This window comes from Mytilus californianus, unplaced genomic scaffold (assembly GCF_021869535.1).
Source record: "Mytilus californianus isolate M0D057914Y unplaced genomic scaffold, xbMytCali1.0.p SCAF_6, whole genome shotgun sequence".
NCBI lineage: Eukaryota > Metazoa > Mollusca > Bivalvia > Mytilida > Mytilidae > Mytilus > Mytilus californianus.
The window spans coordinates 34,844,414-34,863,214 of record NW_026262712.1 but is presented as its reverse complement, the minus strand read 5'-3'; the positions used below and the strand labels follow the sequence as shown (position 1 = coordinate 34,863,214).

The following is an 18,801-nucleotide window of genomic DNA, read 5'->3' as shown; positions in this document are numbered from 1 at the left end:
AAAATCTTCATCGACAACAAAAATAACCATACATATACGTGAAGCTTTACATTTTAAAGATCATTTTTGAAAAGATGTGATATACCGTTGGAAATATATTAATTGTGTTCTTATATGTTTGAATTTTACTACGTTTCACTCTCTACACTTTTAGATGCCTATTATGAACGAAAAACTTTCTGGTGAAAGCGGCCATACTTTTCTAACACAAATAAATAAGCAAACAACCAAAGAAAAAGTCAACGAACAACTCCGATATCTGTTTGAAAAAAAAAAAAATAATTAATAAAAAGACATTACCCCTTAAATTCCAGTGTTAATGCTTTCCCCAAAAGAAATTGGTAAATCTAAAAACTTGTATAAGCCTTTTATAATTTTTGTAATCCACTACAATTTACATACAATTATGAACGAAATAAACTTCAAAGAGAAAACATTTCCATCTAAGTATACTTGATTCATTTGTTTTCCCGTGAATTGTTTTTATGCTTTTTGCCTACATTGATACAGGTAAATGTAATGGGGCAAATCAGCAACTTCAGTTTGATCATTTCAGTTTGATTCCACGCTTGATTCCTCTCATTTTACGTGCACACGCAATTGTTCTGTTGTCTGTCCTATAGAAATTTGCTTTTTTAAGCAATCACATTCTCTCTAATTTTCTTTAGGACATCATGTATATAGTTATACAAATTGTTTTACACCCGTTCGTCGATAGGTCGCAGGTGAGTTTGACATAATCTATATCAAGGACATAAGTTCATTAATGAACAAGGCTTAATTTTGTATGGATCGAAAAAATTGAAATATGTCAGAAGGAGTTATATTCTTTATCTTTGATTGCTTCTGGGACAGATGTTGGTAACTCAAAAAGACGTTTAGTGGAATTGTTGGCATACCTCCCAATGTAATCCATAACGTAACGCGAGCGATGACAGAATCATGTACGGACGCTGCCATGACCGAACAATGAAAAATCACTGTACAAATGTTATTTTGTGTTATAATGGTTTATAGCCGACACCACAATTGGATTGATATTTTTACATTCACATTATAATTCTTTAAGTTTTATCTTGTTTTTGTGATTATGCTATCACGTTTTATTCTTAATTTTTTAATTGAAATAAAAAGTAAAATCACAAAAATACTGAACTTTGAGGAAAATTCAAAACGGAAAGTCCCTAATCAAATGGCAAAATCAAATGATAAAACACATCAAACGAATGGACAACAACTGTCATATTCCTGACTTGGTACAAGCATTTTCAAATGTAGGAAATGGTGGATTGAACCTGGTTTTATAGCGCTTAACCTCTCACTTGTATGACAGTCGCATCAAATTTCGTTATATTTACAAAGATGCGTGAACAAAACAGACATAATAGGTAAAATAGTCACAATATGTGTACAGCAGCCATCACTTGTCACAATCTCAAAACAAACAAATATTAAACAAAAAAGCACAAAAAAGTAAAATCACAAAAATACTGAACTCCGAGGAAATTTCAAAACGGAAAGTCCCTAATAAAATGGCAAAATCTAATGATAAACACATCAAACGAATTTACAACATCGTTAAGCATCTATAAAATTTAAAAACCACGTTCATTGCTTTGCGTGTCTGACGTCTTAAAATGTAAACGTCACATAGGAAGAAATTGTGTCGTTCAAAATATTATCAAAAAAAATTATAATTTCACATTGGGAATGGTGGTATAAAGGGTTAAAAAATCAAAAGTAGTGTTAAGACTAATTTCAGAAACATACAGATATTTAAAATTATCAAGAAGTTCTTTAGAATTTTTTAGAATCCACATATGGTTAATACCACTACGCGAGTAAAATAATTTTGTCGTTTGTTGTTCAAAGTATTTTCAAATTTATAATAGAACAAGAACATAATGACATATAATAGAACAATAACATAATGACGGGATCTATAAAATATAGTCATTAAAGTATCAATAGTTTAGACACAAATACATATAAATTTATTATAAATGATTTAGTATGTAAATGGATGAATGAAATATGAATTTATTAAGAAAATCAAAGATATTTATGTAAGGATCCTATAATTCTTCATTGACGTGCGACAGGGTATATTAAGTATAGCCAACGGCATATTTTGGTTTCCCTATATTAAACAGACAACCATGAACTATTATATATATTATTTCCGAAGGCAACATACACGCAGTCTTAGTAAAGGTAATGGAGTTGTCTAGGTTTTGATACCTATGTTATTTAACAATACATATAAACCCGAAATGACATACATACATATTTAACTTTTAGAAATTGCAAAAAGCAGTGGTAAAATTAAGAAGTTGATCTAACAAACTGTATTTTAGTAAACACTTTAAATGTTTGCAATAACATGTTTAAATAAAAATGCAGTAACCACATTTTTTTATTGAAAATTGTAGACAGAATTTACTCTTGTTTTTAAAATTTTCTGAAGTCCCGACTATGTAATGGTTACCTATATTATACAAACAACCATTTAAATTTCGTTTCATCTCCGCATCTAGTAAGTGTTCTACTACTAATCTGTCAGTGCTTCTAAATACCTCCCTTACTACTATCAAAGAACTTGTTATTAACTTTTGTAATGAAGCTTATGAAAATAATGGTATTAATTATTTTTGGAGTGTTAAAAATTCATTAGAGGTTTTAAATAAAATACGTGCTTTTGATGGTCCTTTTAATTCTGTTGACAGTTATGATTTTTCTACTCTCAACACTACACTTCCACACAATCTTATGAAGAAAATATTTTTCATATTTAATTAAATGGTCTTTTAAAAATTCTCATTGCAAATTTATTTGCTGTTACTCGTTTAAAGCCTTTTTCTGTAACGAAAAAGGAAAGTATGCTAGATACACTTACTGGAAATGTGAACATATGATTGAAGCTTTCAATTTTCTCCTGGACAACATATATGTACGTTTCGGCAATAAAATGTATCGACAGGTAGTAGGTATTCCTATGGGCACTAACTGCCCCCTCTTAATAGCAGATTTATCCTGTATTGCTATGAATCTCAGTTTATGACCAAACTCAGTAAAGACACATCACTGTTACATTTGGTTGATACATTCAACAATACCTACCGTTATCTTGATGAGATGTTTTCGTTAAATAATCAAGAGTTCTCTAAATATACTACCGAAATTTACCCAAAGGAACTTACTTTTAATAAATCTAACATAAACAGCAGTAGTTGTCTTTTCTAGATTAAGACATTTCAATTTTTAAAGGGAAACTCAATATTAAAATTTACGACAAAAGAGACGATTTTTCATTCCCTATTGTTAATTCTCCCTTTTTAGACGGCGATGTTCCTTTGGCTCCATCATACGGTGTTTATATATCCCAACTTGGTCGTTATGCCCTTGTGTGTAGTGATGTCATAGATTTTAACGAACGTAATCAATGTATTACTGGTAAATTATTAATTCAGGGATTTCGTTTCCATAAATTGCTTGAAACTTTTACTCAATTCTTTCATGGATACAGATTTGATTAGTAAATTTAGCTGTACCTGTAGAAAACTTATTAAAAACGGTATTTCACATCCTAAATTTTACGGTAATATTGTACTAAAAGCGCGTAAATCACTATGTGATCCGTGTAAACTCATCGAACCTTTAAACAAACTTATTAGTAAAGGTTATCTTACCAATGTTGTAATAAGTTCTTTGAATATAGTTTACATTGGCACAAATATCGATTTTGACATCAGCAGATTAAAACAAAGCTAAATTTGTATTCTTTTCAAACAGTTTTTGGGAATGTATAAATACACATCCACGTTCATTTTCTATATAGAGATCACTCTATCTATATATTACATTATAAATATTTATTAACAGGTTAACTCCTAACTATCCTACTGCCTGTCGATACTTTTATTTTGGCATTGCACAAGTCATGTCTTCTTTGACTGTCCATGACGTTAAAACACTTAATCCCTCGGATGTGTTTCAGTTGATTTTAGTCTCTGATGTATGATTTTTTATTATGAATGTGTTTGGCTTTTAACTAGCTTTCAGTAACTGCGAGTACTTTCAAATCGTACTTTCGTGTTAATTTGACCTGTTGATACAATTTGTAATGTATTTTTGTTATTTAATGTTTACTTATTCAGTGTTATATCTAGTCTCACTACTTTCAATATATACCACCTTTGATAAGTGTTTAGTATGACGATAAATTTTCACCTTAGTTCTCGTACTAGGAACAACAAAATTATTTATTTTGCAAAAATTATTACCGTACTCCATGTATACCTTACAATAAAATTATTTTATTTACCTGTGTACGTTATTTTATTTGTAAAACGTTTAAACCCGCTGCATTTGTTTGCACCTGTTCTAAAGTCAGGAACCTGATATTCAGTGGTTGTCGTTTGTTGATGAGGTTCAAAAGTGTTTCTCGTTTCCCGTTTTTTATTTAGATTAGACCGTTGGTTTTCCTGTTTGAATGGTTTTAAACTAGTCATTTTTGCGGCCCTTTATAGCTTGCTGTTCGGTGTGAGACAAGGCTCCGTGTTGACGGCCGTACTTTGACCTATAATGGTTTACTTTTACAAATTGTGACTTGGATGGAGAGTTGTCTCATTGGCACTCATACTACATCTTCTTATATCTATGCGCACAGACCACTTTTGCTTTGATGGTCTTTAAACTTTAAGTCTGTTTGCTTCCAAAAGATTCTGGTTAAGCGTACCTATCAACAGAGAGGAATATTTATATTACGTTAAATTTCTAATTCAGAGAAACTAGCCGATAGAAGAATTTCGGTAATTTGTACATTTTCCCTTTGATGTGTACTCGCTAATTATGTCTGTATCACAAACTGTCATTGTTAAAAAAAATCGGTTCAATTCACACTTGATATGCGGCCACTTTCAGCGAATGAATATCTTTTTATTGTAAACCTATGAAATCGTCATATGTAATGCATACCATAAACTGTTATAACGCAAGTCAGTAGCCGAGTGGTCTACGTATTCGAACTACTATATCTCTAGCCTGTCAACATCTAGGTTGTGAGAACGAATCCCGCTCAAGGCAGGTGCGCTCGACTCAAATCTTTATTGACTTAGATTGTCAGTTTTCCAACCGAAGGTCGGTGGTTCTCTCAGCGCACTCTGGCTTTCTTTATCAATAAAAACTGACCGCCACGATATAGCACAGTAGTGCTGAAAGTGGCGTAAAAGACCAATCAATCTATCTATCAATACGACGCAAGTGGTTGTCGATTTGTAGAAACACTAGCACCAATCAGAGTACTACTGATATTTCACAATAGCCCACCAACTGATTTAGCTAGTTTAAAACAGTATTTGCAAGTGTTTTATGTTGGTATTTAAATAGAAATTGAAACAAATGATACACAGGTAAACAAAACTGACAGGGAATATCAGCCAGAAAGCTTTAATAATTTAGAACAATTCAATTCCATTTTTTTAAACCCAGCAGTATGGTTATATCATGATAGACGATGCATTTCAAAATTTCAGAGATTACAAAACTGCCCCCCCCCCCCCCCCCAATAAAAAAAACAACAAAAAAACAAAACAAAACAACTACAAAGACCAAGAGACAGGGAACACTCCAAATGCTGCAGAAGCATTGGAATCAGAGGATGAAGACGTATATTCAATTCTTATGGTTTTAGTTTTAGCAATAATTCATTAAATTAAACAAATTGTGTCATTTCATCTTGCTTAAGGTTACTCAATTAATGTTATTGCTATTACTATAATTAGACACAGAAGTCTGAACTCAATCATATTAGATGAAGAGATGATGGTCATCATTTTAGTAATTTATTATTTTAAGATGAGAATTAGGTTCAGATTGATTTAAAATAACACAACAGTTAAATTGCGTATTCATCTATGCAACGTAGCAAAGATACTGAACTCTAAGACAAATTCAAAACTTGGTGTCCATACAACAGACAAAATCAAACGCTATCAATCAACTGAACAAGTGAAAAACAACTGCCATATTCCTGACTTGGAATGATGATAGGAGCTGAAAATAGTAAATTAGTAAGTTTATTTTACTTACATTTAAAATAGTTGCCAAAACAACCGCAACTTTATCAATCTGATAACACAACCGAACAATTGAAGAACGATTTCGAAAATAACATGTTGATATAGAGATGATATGTGTAATAGTACGCTAGTATTTACGTGGTCTGAAGATGTAACACATGTTTAATGCAGTTTCAGTGGTTTAACAGGAAATTCTTTTGAATACATTTTGTTCTGAGAAAGAGCAACTCGTACATTTATATGGCCACGTATAAGTAAACATACGAAAATAGTATATTTCTATGAAACGTATTGCAGAAAAAAGTATTCAAGAACGTATGTATTCACTTTAACCTTTATAAAAATAATTCTTTATATAACTTACTAAATGGTCAATTCATAAAATTAAACAAATTGTGTCATTCTTACTTGTTCAAGCTAAGGTTTCTCAATTAATGTTATTTCTATTATTAGACTTAAACACCAGACATTTAAACTCAATCATACTAGAAGAAGGAAGGTTGGACAATAATTCAGAAATCAATTCCACGTATTGTTAAGGATATTTGTACATTATAAAGTGGACGTCGTCTCACTGGTTACAAAAACACTTTGTCATAATCATTACTATTTGGAACTAGTAGTCCACAGCTTTCACAATAAAGTACATTTCCTTACGATGTTGATAAAACTGTGTCATAGAATTATGATAACGTCAATTTATGACTGACATTGTCCCAACAACCACATCTACATAAAAATGACGTTCTATGAACTGTCTTCAGATAGCTATTAATCTAAAGGGAGGATCAAAACGGAGAAATTCTGAGATGTATTCGATATTTGAAAAAAAGTCTACTTGTCATTATCAATATCCTTAAATGTTTCAGTAATACAATTGTTTAGTAACGTTGAACATGAAACTGTAGAGAGAGTGTGTGATGTCGTGTACCTCCTTTTTAAAACATCATACCTAAAGGAATACAAAATATGACCTATCTGCAAGTTTTGTGATTTTATAAGAAATTGCAACTATTTAACCAGTTCAAGCTCTCATATAAAAAGATTTTTTCTTAAGAATGTAGGTCCCTGTTGTAGAGATCAGTTATTCAGAATTTAAAGTACACATAATCCAACAAAAAAAAACATTCAGCAATGCCCAAAAAGAAATGGCCGTTTTGGGTTCGAGGTATGTTTTGGTTGAATAAAACTATTATCTATGTAGAATACTAGCTGTCCTTTCAACTTGATTCCAGCTCGATAATGTATATTGTTATCTTAGGTTTTGCATTTGTGGTAAGAAATAAACGAATATAATCTATTCTTTTCTTTTGATTAGATAGATAATTGAAAAAAAAATTATCGAGAAAAATTATCGAAATTGTAGCAGGTCCTTCACATTTTCAAAAACATTTCGTGTTATATTAGCAATTTTGTGTTTAAGGTAAACTAGGGATGTCCAGAGATAAATCTAATGATACATTTTGTACGAAATTGAAATTCATTTTTTCAGGGTGAAGAAAATATCCTTTATTGCACAAATCACTACTGAACTGTAAAGATTGACCAGTTAGTTACTGCTGGAAAAGAGTTCACGTTTATGAATCGACATTTCCAACACCTGCAAGAGTAATTTCGGAGTGTTTGTAAGACTAAGAATATTTCATCTTTTAATGAAGATCATAATTCACTGTTGTTGGATAAGCTCATCCTACAGTACTAGTGATTTACAGTTCAGTTGCTCGCCAAGCAAGTTTTGTATGCACAATCAATGCACAGAAAGGAAGAATATTTCTGTTTCAACAACTTATTTCGAAACAGAAAAGAGACTAAAATATTTCCTGAAAAAGTGGCAATTGCTAAAGCTCGAGAAATACAGGTTTGCATGGGTTCAATTGAAGAAGATATGCCATAAATTCAGTTCAATTTTAAATCATTTTTACAATAATAGAAAATTGTGCACTCAGAATTGCGCATAGCAAATAATTGTGTGAGAAATTTTGGGAGAGATATCTTTCAGCATGTTCAATAGTGCGAAATCGGAAAGCGGCATTGGTGATAACTTGAAATATAAATCTAGATGTTATATTGTATTTAAGATCAATTTAAATGACGTATATTTATTATGACATCGACAATAGATTTATATAAAAAATCCATAAACTATGTTTATAAATAATTTGGGTAATAATTGTGTTTTAAAAAGTTGTTTTTGTTTCCTGTTATAATTTTGGTATTTAATAAATTTAATAAATTTACCATGCAAAAAGTAGTTTGGGGAAGAGGGACTCTTCGAAAAGTCCTCTGCATGATAGCTAAAATTACTGAACTGAAAATGTATCATCATTATGTAGGTGAACATCTCTTTTTCATACATATGAAATTGAAAATATTCATCAGAATTTTGATTGATTGTTAACTCTACATGTCATATTTGTCTATGTCGATATTTCATATTTGGTATGTCCATTGATGTGATTGCATAAATAAACATCTGTTTTTTTTCGTTCCTATGATTTTTACTCAGAGGGTAATTAATTATATAGTTATATAAATTGTATTGCACCCGTTCGTCGATAGGTCGCAGGTGAGTTTGGCATAATCTATATCAAGGACATAAGTTCAGTAATGAACAAGGCTTGATTTTGTATGGATCGAAAAAAACAGAAATATATCAGAAGAAGTTTTGAATGCTCCTGGAACAGATGTTGTTAATTCAAAAAAGAGGTTTAGAAGAACTTTTGGCATGCCTGCCAATGTAATCAGTAACGTAACGCGAGCGAGCGATGACAGAATCATGTACGGACGCTACCATAATCGATCAATGACAAATCGCTGTACAAATGTTATTTTGTATCATAATGGTTTATAGCCGACACCGCAACTGGATTGATATTTTTACATTCACATTATAGTTCTTTAAATTTTATCTTGTTTTTGCGATTATGCTATCACATTTTATTCTTAATTTTGCAATTGAAATAAAATATAACCAATATTTGCACGATGCACAAGTAACAATATCTTGTCATTAATCTAGTCAAATTTCCGAAAACAAGTGATAAAGAAATAATCTAATCAGTCACTTGAGCTAGTTGTTTAGCAGAGAAAAACAAATATATTTCTAAAATATATAGACTGTAACAAATTACTTAATATTCTTTCGGGAATTGAAATGTAAAATTGAATAGAATCCCATGTGATTCCTAACCATTCTAATTTTTGGGTATGTTCAAAAACAGATTTTTGTAAATTGACTAAAACACCAGCATCTGTTATTGATTTATCACAAAATCAGAATCTTTCCGACATAATTCGTAATATGAAGCCATCCCGAAACTATCGTCTAAATACAAGACAATATCAATTGAAATTTGTCTCAAATATTTATGAATCTTTTTTGAAAAATTGAATGGCTGTTTTCCAGTCTTCAAATTTCTTTTTTTATGCTTCAACGTCTAACCATCGCAGCTCAGAGTCTTACACATATTTTTATCTGGTATACATGGTATAATAACTAACCGTTGAACTTGATAGATAATTTTACATAAAACAAACTAAAATAATAAATCAAAATACTTATGAGCACAGAGGGGCAAATATAGCAGGAGTGGGGTAATCGTAATCTTTAATCGATTGTTACTGATTACAATCTCATGAGCAATCGACAAAAATATGTTATCGTCGAAATGTTCGATTACATGTTATCATAATTTATTCGATTACAGCAAAAATTTTAATGTATTTATCGATTAATATTCGATTACATCTCGTTTACTTTAGTAAAATAGTTCAATGAAATAGAGCCCTTCTTAAACGAAAATAGACAACTGCATGTATTCTTCGGTTCATAGTACAGATAAAATAGAATGTATAAATATGAATTGAGAGTTCTATTTAAAATCTTATTCAGATCTTGTTGTATTCGTATGCAGGAATCAAGATGTCGTTGGATTGCAGTCTTATAGACTTGTATTAATATTCCAGTTGGTTTTTTTTTGTTTTTTTTTTTTTGCCTTGTTTTTTTTTGCATTACACAGATTTCATCTTTAAAAAGTTTTCCAAAAAAATGTTTTCTAATTGAAAATGTAAATTTGTAGTCAACGTCTTGTTTCTTGAACATCTAAGTAATTTTTTTTTTATTGTACTAGTAATAAGAAGTTCCTCACCACGTGTGCCCGAGTAAATTGATGTATACATGTTTTGTTTGAGGTGTTATCCAATACTTCTGTCTGTCTGTATACAAGCATAGAGTGTTGTTAATATGATTCGTATTTATTTTTAAAATTTTGACTTCTGAGAAAAATGTATTAGCGTTTAGAAATTTTACTTGCATACATTCCAGATGTGTTTCGATATGAGCTTCAGGCCTGATTGTATAATCCTGCAATGGAATATATATATATATCTCCCAGTTGATACGATGTTCCAGGGCTTGTATTTCCTATCATGATTTCCTTGATAGAGGGTTGCTACTCACAAAAAACATATTAAACCAAGAGTTCCAAGTGGTGAAATTGAAATTATCCCTTCGTAAATTTTACGGACGCCTTCACGAGTTGTTGACCGCTTGAGTAAGACCTACCAGTTTAGACTTATTACCAGGTTTGTGCTAACATGAATTATACGACGGGTGCCACATTTGGAATAGGATCTGCTTAGCCTTCCGGAGCTCCTGAGATCACCCCAGTGTTAGGTGGGGTTCGTGTTGCTCAGCTTTTAGTTAACTATGTTGCGTTTTGTGTACTATTGTTTGTATGATGGTCTTTTTCTTTTAAAGCAATGGCGTTGTTATTTTATTTTCGACTTATGAGTTTAAATGTCTCTTTGTTATCTATCGCCTCTCTTTTACATTGCTCAACAAAGATAATAAGCTACATCACACTTTAAAATTGTAAGAACAGATCTTAATCTTTGATGGTAATCAAAAAGCTGTGATAACAAACTGAAAATTAAATTCATAAAATTTACTGATACAGTAACGGCCAACTTCGGGCAATATTGGCCCAAATCGTTCAAGTGCGCATGCGTTTAATTTCAAGGGGCAAATTCCTATTAATACAACATTAGTGGTAGTGTAATGATTTTTGCTGTTCTATAGAATTTCTACATTTTTTTTTTTTTTTTGGTTGAAAGGAAAATAATTTTAAAAAGAGGATATGGTATGATTGCCAATGAGACAAGCATCCACGAGAGACCAAATGACACAGAAATTAACAACTATAGGTCACTGTACGGCCTTCAAAAAATGAGCAAAGCCCATACCACATAGTCGGCTATAAAAGGCCGCGAAATGACAAATGTGAAACAATTCAAACGATAAAACTATCGGCCTAATTTATGTACAAAATAATAAACGAAAAACAAATATGTTACACAGCAACAAACGACAGAATGCTTTAACCAAACATCATTATTCTTGTATTTTTATCAAAACCAAAGTGTGCAAAAGGATTTGAATACCAAGTATTCAACTTCTTTGTAGAACCATTTTTGTTCTGTTCACTAATGGAATTCATTTAATATAAATTGTATTACACCCGTTCGTTGATAGGTCGCAGGTGAGTTTGACATAATCTATATCAAGGACATAAGTTCAGTAATGAACAAGGCTTAATTTTGTATGGATCGAAAAAACTTAAATATACATGAAAGAGTTATATTCTTTATCTTTGATTGCTTCTGGGACAGAAAATTCATTTAAAAATTTGCCTTTGACTTTGTAATTTTTACTTGCCTTCACCTGGAATCCTTGAAGTCTGTAATGGATGATTGATATGATCATACACATCGACGAAAACTCTCGGCTACCAATGGGTTGCAATTTAAATATCTATTTGATATATCTCTCTCTCTATATATATATATATATATATATATATAGAAGTTGGTAGCCTCGAGGTTAAGATGAATGAGCCGAAGAGTTAAAGTTTTTTTTTGTTAGTAGAGGTTTGTTGGGCCGATCAAGGTTCGAATCCCTTTTTTTTTTCTTATCCCTATATATCTTGTCGTTTATAGTTTTTCTTATTTGGATTTTTTGTTGATATTTCTGTATTAAGAAAGGATTTTCCGTTTAATATTGGCTATTTCACGTATTTCAAAAGAAAATGATTACTTTCAATTTGTCCATTTTTATTGTTTTTGTAAATATAGGATGATTTCATATGTTTTAATCCATATCTTTTCAAAGAAATATTCGCAAATTAATATGAGAGTAAATCGGTATATACATATAATTTTGTGTTTTGCTAGAATTTCGGTAACATACATATTACAATGTATTATATATACTTCGAAATTAGTTCGAACATGCCTTATTTTGTCAATTACGGATTCGTTATAATTTAATGGGAATTTTAGTAAAGTATACTGAAAGTTGATGCGATTTTGTTTTTAATTCCACTACTTGTATTCTACAAATTATTGATTGTTTCTTGTCAATCGTTCAAGATAATTAGATGGTTATTTAAACTCACTAATAATAGGGCATAATTAATGAAAGAACTGTAATTTTGAATAGACGTCTCAACAATAGTTTGAATAATTATTATAGACAAAATGAATAAAAGTTGATATTGATTTTAATCGATAATCCCTACCAATACACTTATTTCATAAAGACACTTACTGTGAAAGTACTTTTATTCGTGTCCAACATTCGTGTCCCATTGACACAAAACATGATTTGGCAATCTTAAGGTTGCCACAAGTTTAACTATGTTTGTGGCCACGATTTCTGAACGAATAAAATGCTAAAACCCTCCAAAGTATGAAAAATGGAAGGTTTGCAACGTTTTTTTCATAGAATAAGATTCCATAACTGCTAATGTCATGAAATTTATAAAAAAAAAGAAGGGATTTTATGTCTATATAAATACAAAATTCGCCAAAGATTCATGAAAATTGCTCAAAGCATCTTTCATTTATAGCCAGAGTAACCACCTATTTTTAATGAATACAAGCCCGTATCTCAGAAACGTAAAATTATTTTTTTTTAAATGAACAGGGAGCTTACATCAATATATATAAACAATTCACCAAAGTTTTCTTGAAAATTTGTGAAAGAGTTTTTGAGTAATTTTCCGAAGAATTGACTACGGACGGACAGACAACGATATACCACAATACGTCTTGTAAACGGGCGTATAGAATTATTAAAAACAAACACATGATTTACCGTTTAAAACCACAACGTATGTCTTCGGAGAACCCTTCATTCGATACGATATTTTTTTACGCAACATACATTTATTCTAAATCCAGTTGTTGACAACTTTGAAGATAGTATTATGTTTTTCTCGTATATTTATGATGGCATGATACTAAGCCCCTAACGGGAGGCACTATGCTTGATTTTCATATGATGAAAACATAATCTTTCAATCAGTTTAATTGAGGTCAGGAGCAGGAATGGCAGTAGTCCTTTGTTTATTTATGTTGATCATTGTCATTTTGCTTAGTTTCTTCTGCTACCTTTTCTAACATTGGACTCGAACTTCTTTTAAACTGAGTTTTACTATACGTATCACTGTGTGTTTGGTTTTTTTTTCACATTGGCTAGAGGTTAAGGGGGAGAGTTGAGTTCTGACAAAACATGTTTAACCAAGTCGCATTGTTGCGCTTTCCTATAAGTCAGGAACCTCTAGCCTTTGTTAGTCTTGTGTTTTTGTTTTTTATTTTTCATTTATATGTTTCGGAATTTAGTGTGGCGTCCATTTCGCTGATCATTATATTATACATGTATATGGTATGGGCCTGCTTGAGCCCGCGTCTGGGAGTAGAATTTTCTCGCTGCGTTGATGACCAATTTGTAGCCCTGGTCTTTCATCGGGTTGATGTCTCTTTGGCACATTCCTCGTTTCCATTCTCAATTCTATCTAGCATTTGAGCATCAAAAACTGAACAGCCGAAGTCGTTTAATTTCCTCAATAACATATGCTGTGTTAAAAAAACATAAACCGCTAACATCTGATCAACACATACTCTTGATCATGTTGATTTTGCTGTAACAGACGGGACCTTTTCAGTTTATCGTATAGAACCTTCTAGAACAGAAAAAAAAAATTAAAAACGTTGTGTTTTCGTATATATCTTTACCAGATTTTGGCATTTATTTTATATTATGTTATCGCTATTTTACGAAATTTTCCTTTGATCTTACTGACTGATATTTTTCTTTCTCAGCACAGTCGAGTGATATGAAAAATTATCGCTAGAAACTAAGGGAGCACGTGCCGTTGTCAATGAAATTAACAACGTCGCCATAGGTAAAATAGCGATAAACAGATTATCATTGGTCATCTCAACTCGATTGCTTTTCTCACTTTCGCCGTTTCGGCTCAAGTGAGAATATCAATCTCGTTGAGATGACCAACGATAATCTATAATTAATCAAATGAGATATTTATCTAATATGTAGCCACGTGCCTTATTCATTTTACTTTGACAATAATACTCTTCCTTGAAGACGAAAGTTGATCGATATCGTACCAGATGTTCAGAAAAATAAAAAAATGATGCCTTTAAACGATTGTTATTCGTTGGATTGCTGTCACATAGATGAATACTTCACATACCCTTTTATAACTATTTTATAAGTTTACAGAAAATTGATATGGATTTGAAACTTTTAACGAGCACTGTTTAATTGTTTTTACTTCGATAACACGGATAAAGTTTTATACTGTAATTTTGTCTTAAAAAATCAGATTTGAATGGTTGGATATTGATTGTTGTATTTGCAAATACATGTAGTACAAATTTTATTGATGTTTTACGACCATTAATATGACTTTTATGACACTTTGATTAATAAATATTTATTTTTTTATGTTCACACATTGCGAAGCAACAACGTTATAAACACTTTGAAAACAACATTCAATTTTTGTCTATTACTTGCGCCTAAAGTATTTGAATTTAAGATTGTATTAATCTCATTTCTAAATATAGAAATTAGTTGTATATTTAAAGTTTTGCTAAGTATAGATATTAGCTCAATTATACATGACAGGAAGTAAACAGTTATGGTAATGTTTATTTTTACGTAGACTAAATAGACACATACAAATGCAAGACAACGCATGTTAAAGGGAATAAATACACGTAAGTTTTAATACATATGTTTTGTCAGAACTTATAGTTATTTAGTTTCGTTTTTGAATTATTTGAATTTGTCCACTATATGTCAAATATATAGTAAAGATAGTAGCCTGTAATTGTTTTCAGAGACACGTGCCAGTGGTCTATGTATAGCATGATTGCTGCTTAAAAAAATGACATTACACATGTTATAAGTGTATCACCTCTCGGCATCTATTTGTGAACTGAATCAGATGATTCGTCTCTCAGCCAATAAAAAAACAGTATCTAGTATATATTCTTTAATAGTCTGAATAAAATAAACTTGTGGTTCGGGAGATCGAATCTCGATGTACAAAATTGGAAATTTCAATAACGGCTCCAGAGGGATGGGCGTAAAATTATTATATATCATGCTTAAAAAAAAGTAAAAAAAAATAAATATTATGCATATACTTATACTATTTTTCTTGACTATATCTGTCTATATGAGTAACATGTTCAGGGGCGGATCTAGCCATTTATAAAAGGGGGGTTCCTAACCCAGGATAAAGGGGGGAGGGGTTCCAACTATATGTCAACATTCAAATGCATTGATCGTCAAAAAAAAGGGGGATTCCAACCCCCGGACCCCCCCCCCCCCCCCCCCTGGATCCGCCACTGATGTTTTTCACGATTTACATGATTTTTTAGCAAAACATCGTCCAAACTTTTGATCTCCTCGCTACGCTACGCCGGGCGCCCCTGTGATTACAAGTTATATATATTCCAATACATTGGTATACTATCTCATCCACGTTTTGTACTGTTTTATTTTGTTTTTTCTTTTTCAGAATGATTATTGGACTTTATTGAAAATTATGGTAATAGTAGAGAAAACGTCACTGATATATATGGCCGTACCATGAAAAATTATAAGCATATTAATACGGCGATCGATATTCTACAGAATTTTTAAATTAGATGCTATTTCGAACTTTGTAAAAGAAATTTGAAATTTACAGAAGTCATTATTTTCATACATATTACTTCCGAGAAAGTTTTTTTCTAAAACAAGCTACGTAAAATCAATAACAACAGTGTTAATCCAGATATGAACATCAACGACATTCCAAGTGAGCTACTTCTTCATATATTATCATACGTACCCCAGAGTGATCTATTCACAAACATTGACCAAGTATGCGACCTATGGAAACAACTTGCATTTACATCGTGTCTCTGGAAACATGTTGATTACACGGAAATCTATGGAGATTATTCTAATACGTTTGGGCATATGCGCAGAATACAAAATTTTGTGAAAAGCTTAACCATAACTCCTGGTCATATCATCGACTTTTTCGGCTTTCAGAGAAAACTGCAGTTCGTAAATCTCAAGTCACTTGATGTTTCCGACAAACTTGTAGTATCTGAAGTTTTCTTTGATAAAATAATTCAACGATGCCCAAATCTAGAAAAAATAAAATTCATATCCGACAGTCGATTCAATATGGAGCATTGTTTAGAAAAACTAAAAGGACTTAATCTTACCGAGCTAGATATAGGATATTTCTACGGAACTCGCACTCTCGATGATGAATTAATTTCACTTCTACGAAAACAACCCGAATTAACGAAACTAGCTCTTCGTGGATGGAATACATTAAAAGATAGTTCTATTGCCTCAATTTTAAATGATTTTACGAATCTTAATTCTTTTTATCTCTTTAATGGGCAAACTTCAAATGACGCTTTCATGATTTCAGAAGGGGATCTTCCATTAGCTGAGCTTACAATTCATTCTAATTTACTCGATGACGAAGGACTTCAAAACATAACAGAGAGAACAAAAAATCTAAAACTTCTTAACATTGAACAAAGCCGGGGAATTACAGATTGCGGAATGGTACAAGTAACACAAAATTGCCCACGGCTTGAAAACATATCTTTCGGGAATACATATCCTTCAAACAGCGAAAACTTATCAAATCGGACACTTTTCGCAGTTGCCGAAAATTGCCGACTCCTAAAGTGCTTGTCAACGATTGGCTGTAGAAATATCGATGACGATGGTTTAATTGCAATTGCAAAATCATGTCGACATTTAACGTTCCTGACATTAAACGGATGTACGGAACTGCGGGACGAATCTTTGTTTGCGATTGGGGAAAACTGTCATTATCTTAGAGAAGTGGACTTCAGTAATTGTTTTAATATTACCTTCAGTGGCGTCTATTTTCTCATAAAATCATGCCCACACTTATACCGTTTGATTCTTTCCTTCTGTACTGGTATTTCGCATGCAAATCTTGGAGAAAGCTCTAAACTGATCAATGATAACATTATTATTTCCGAGTCACATTCTCACTTGAAGGAACTTATATTGCGATCTTGTACACATATCACAAAAGAAGCAGTTTTGATTTTAATCGACATGTGTCCCGATCTACGAAAACTAAGTTTATCAAATTGCTTAAGCGATTGTGATGATGATGACTTTCTATGCAGAGTTTTTGAAGCATGCCAATTTGTGACAAACTACAAAGTCTATAACAAAATGATATGTCGTCAAAATTATAACCGGACGGATCTATATTCACCTCGTTAAAAGTTAGCATTATACATACTAGGAGACAATATCCCCCCAACTACCAGGATATAAGTATGTACTGTAATAATATATGTCCTATGGTGTAGTAAATGTACTAAGCTATTGTGCACAGTGGAATAGTTTGTTATCATCACTCGTCCGTTTTTTAAGTTTAAGTTGAGATTATTTGAAGAATTTGGAAAAGAATTCGGATTAATGTAATTTAAGATATTTTAATATTCAATATGTAATCAACGGATTGAAATAAAACATGTCCAACCAACAACGCGCCATAACGTAGTCTAAATGAAACCAGATTGGTCTATAGAAAGATTCAGACCAAATCAAACGAAGTAACGCATTTAAATTTGACGGAAATCGTTGAACTTCACTTACGTACACACATGTACATCTCATCACTTTTTTCAACATGGTCACCATTACATGTACAATAATAAGACAATGAGAATGTTAAAAAAGTACATACATAAAAATCACCCTATATTCTCGCGAGATGTCTTCTAACTAACATTGTAGTTTAAAACGTCATTTGTATTAAGAATAAATTTATAGTTTACAGCGGTATTCTTTTTTTTGTTAATTTTCGTAAGCCTACAGATGTTTTGAAATTATAAATTACTTGACGGATATTAATGAAACTTTACACAATGTCATGTAGTTGTAGTACACTATAGCTAAAGATGTGCATGTAGGAAGATAGATAACTTCGTTAAATATTACAATATAGGGTAATATATAGTCTTGTTATGTAAGCGCAACTTATTCTAAAACGTTTATTGGATTTCAATGAAACTTTACATTAGTGTAGTATACTGTGTGCTTAGAAGTGCATAAGAAATAATAATGTAGTCTGGCAACTGTTACTTGAGTTAATTTTAATTTGAAGGGGAAAGGGGGAGGTGATCGTGATCACAGTTCTCGTTTGATCTGTATTAGAATTAGATTGAAATGAATCATTTTAAAAGAGGTCAAATGGTTTGCAATAAGTGATCATATTTATTGTATTGGGAATACATATCATTATAGTACAATTGTTATTAACGTTACTTATTCTAGAAGTATTTTTGT

General features: G+C 31.6%; 1 protein-coding gene across 1 annotated transcript; it reads left to right on the top strand.

Moving 5' to 3' along the window:
• The first annotated feature begins 15,060 nt into the window (after window positions 1–15,060).
• On the top strand, window positions 15,061–18,297 carry LOC127705335 (F-box/LRR-repeat protein 7-like). The gene is made up of 2 exons (XM_052209648.1): window positions 15,061–15,164; window positions 15,974–18,297. Exon 2 carries the CDS (start codon window positions 16,234–16,236, stop codon window positions 17,728–17,730), a length of 1,497 nt encoding a protein of 498 aa, XP_052065608.1. The 5' UTR covers window positions 15,061–15,164; window positions 15,974–16,233; the 3' UTR covers window positions 17,731–18,297.
• Window positions 18,298–18,801: the final 504 nt, after the last annotated feature.

Bases quoted from the DNA above. Each gene is read 5' to 3' on its own strand.
- LOC127705335 (XM_052209648.1), top strand. From the start codon at position 16,234: ATGAACATCAACGACATTCCAAGTGAGCTACTTCTTCATATATTATCA.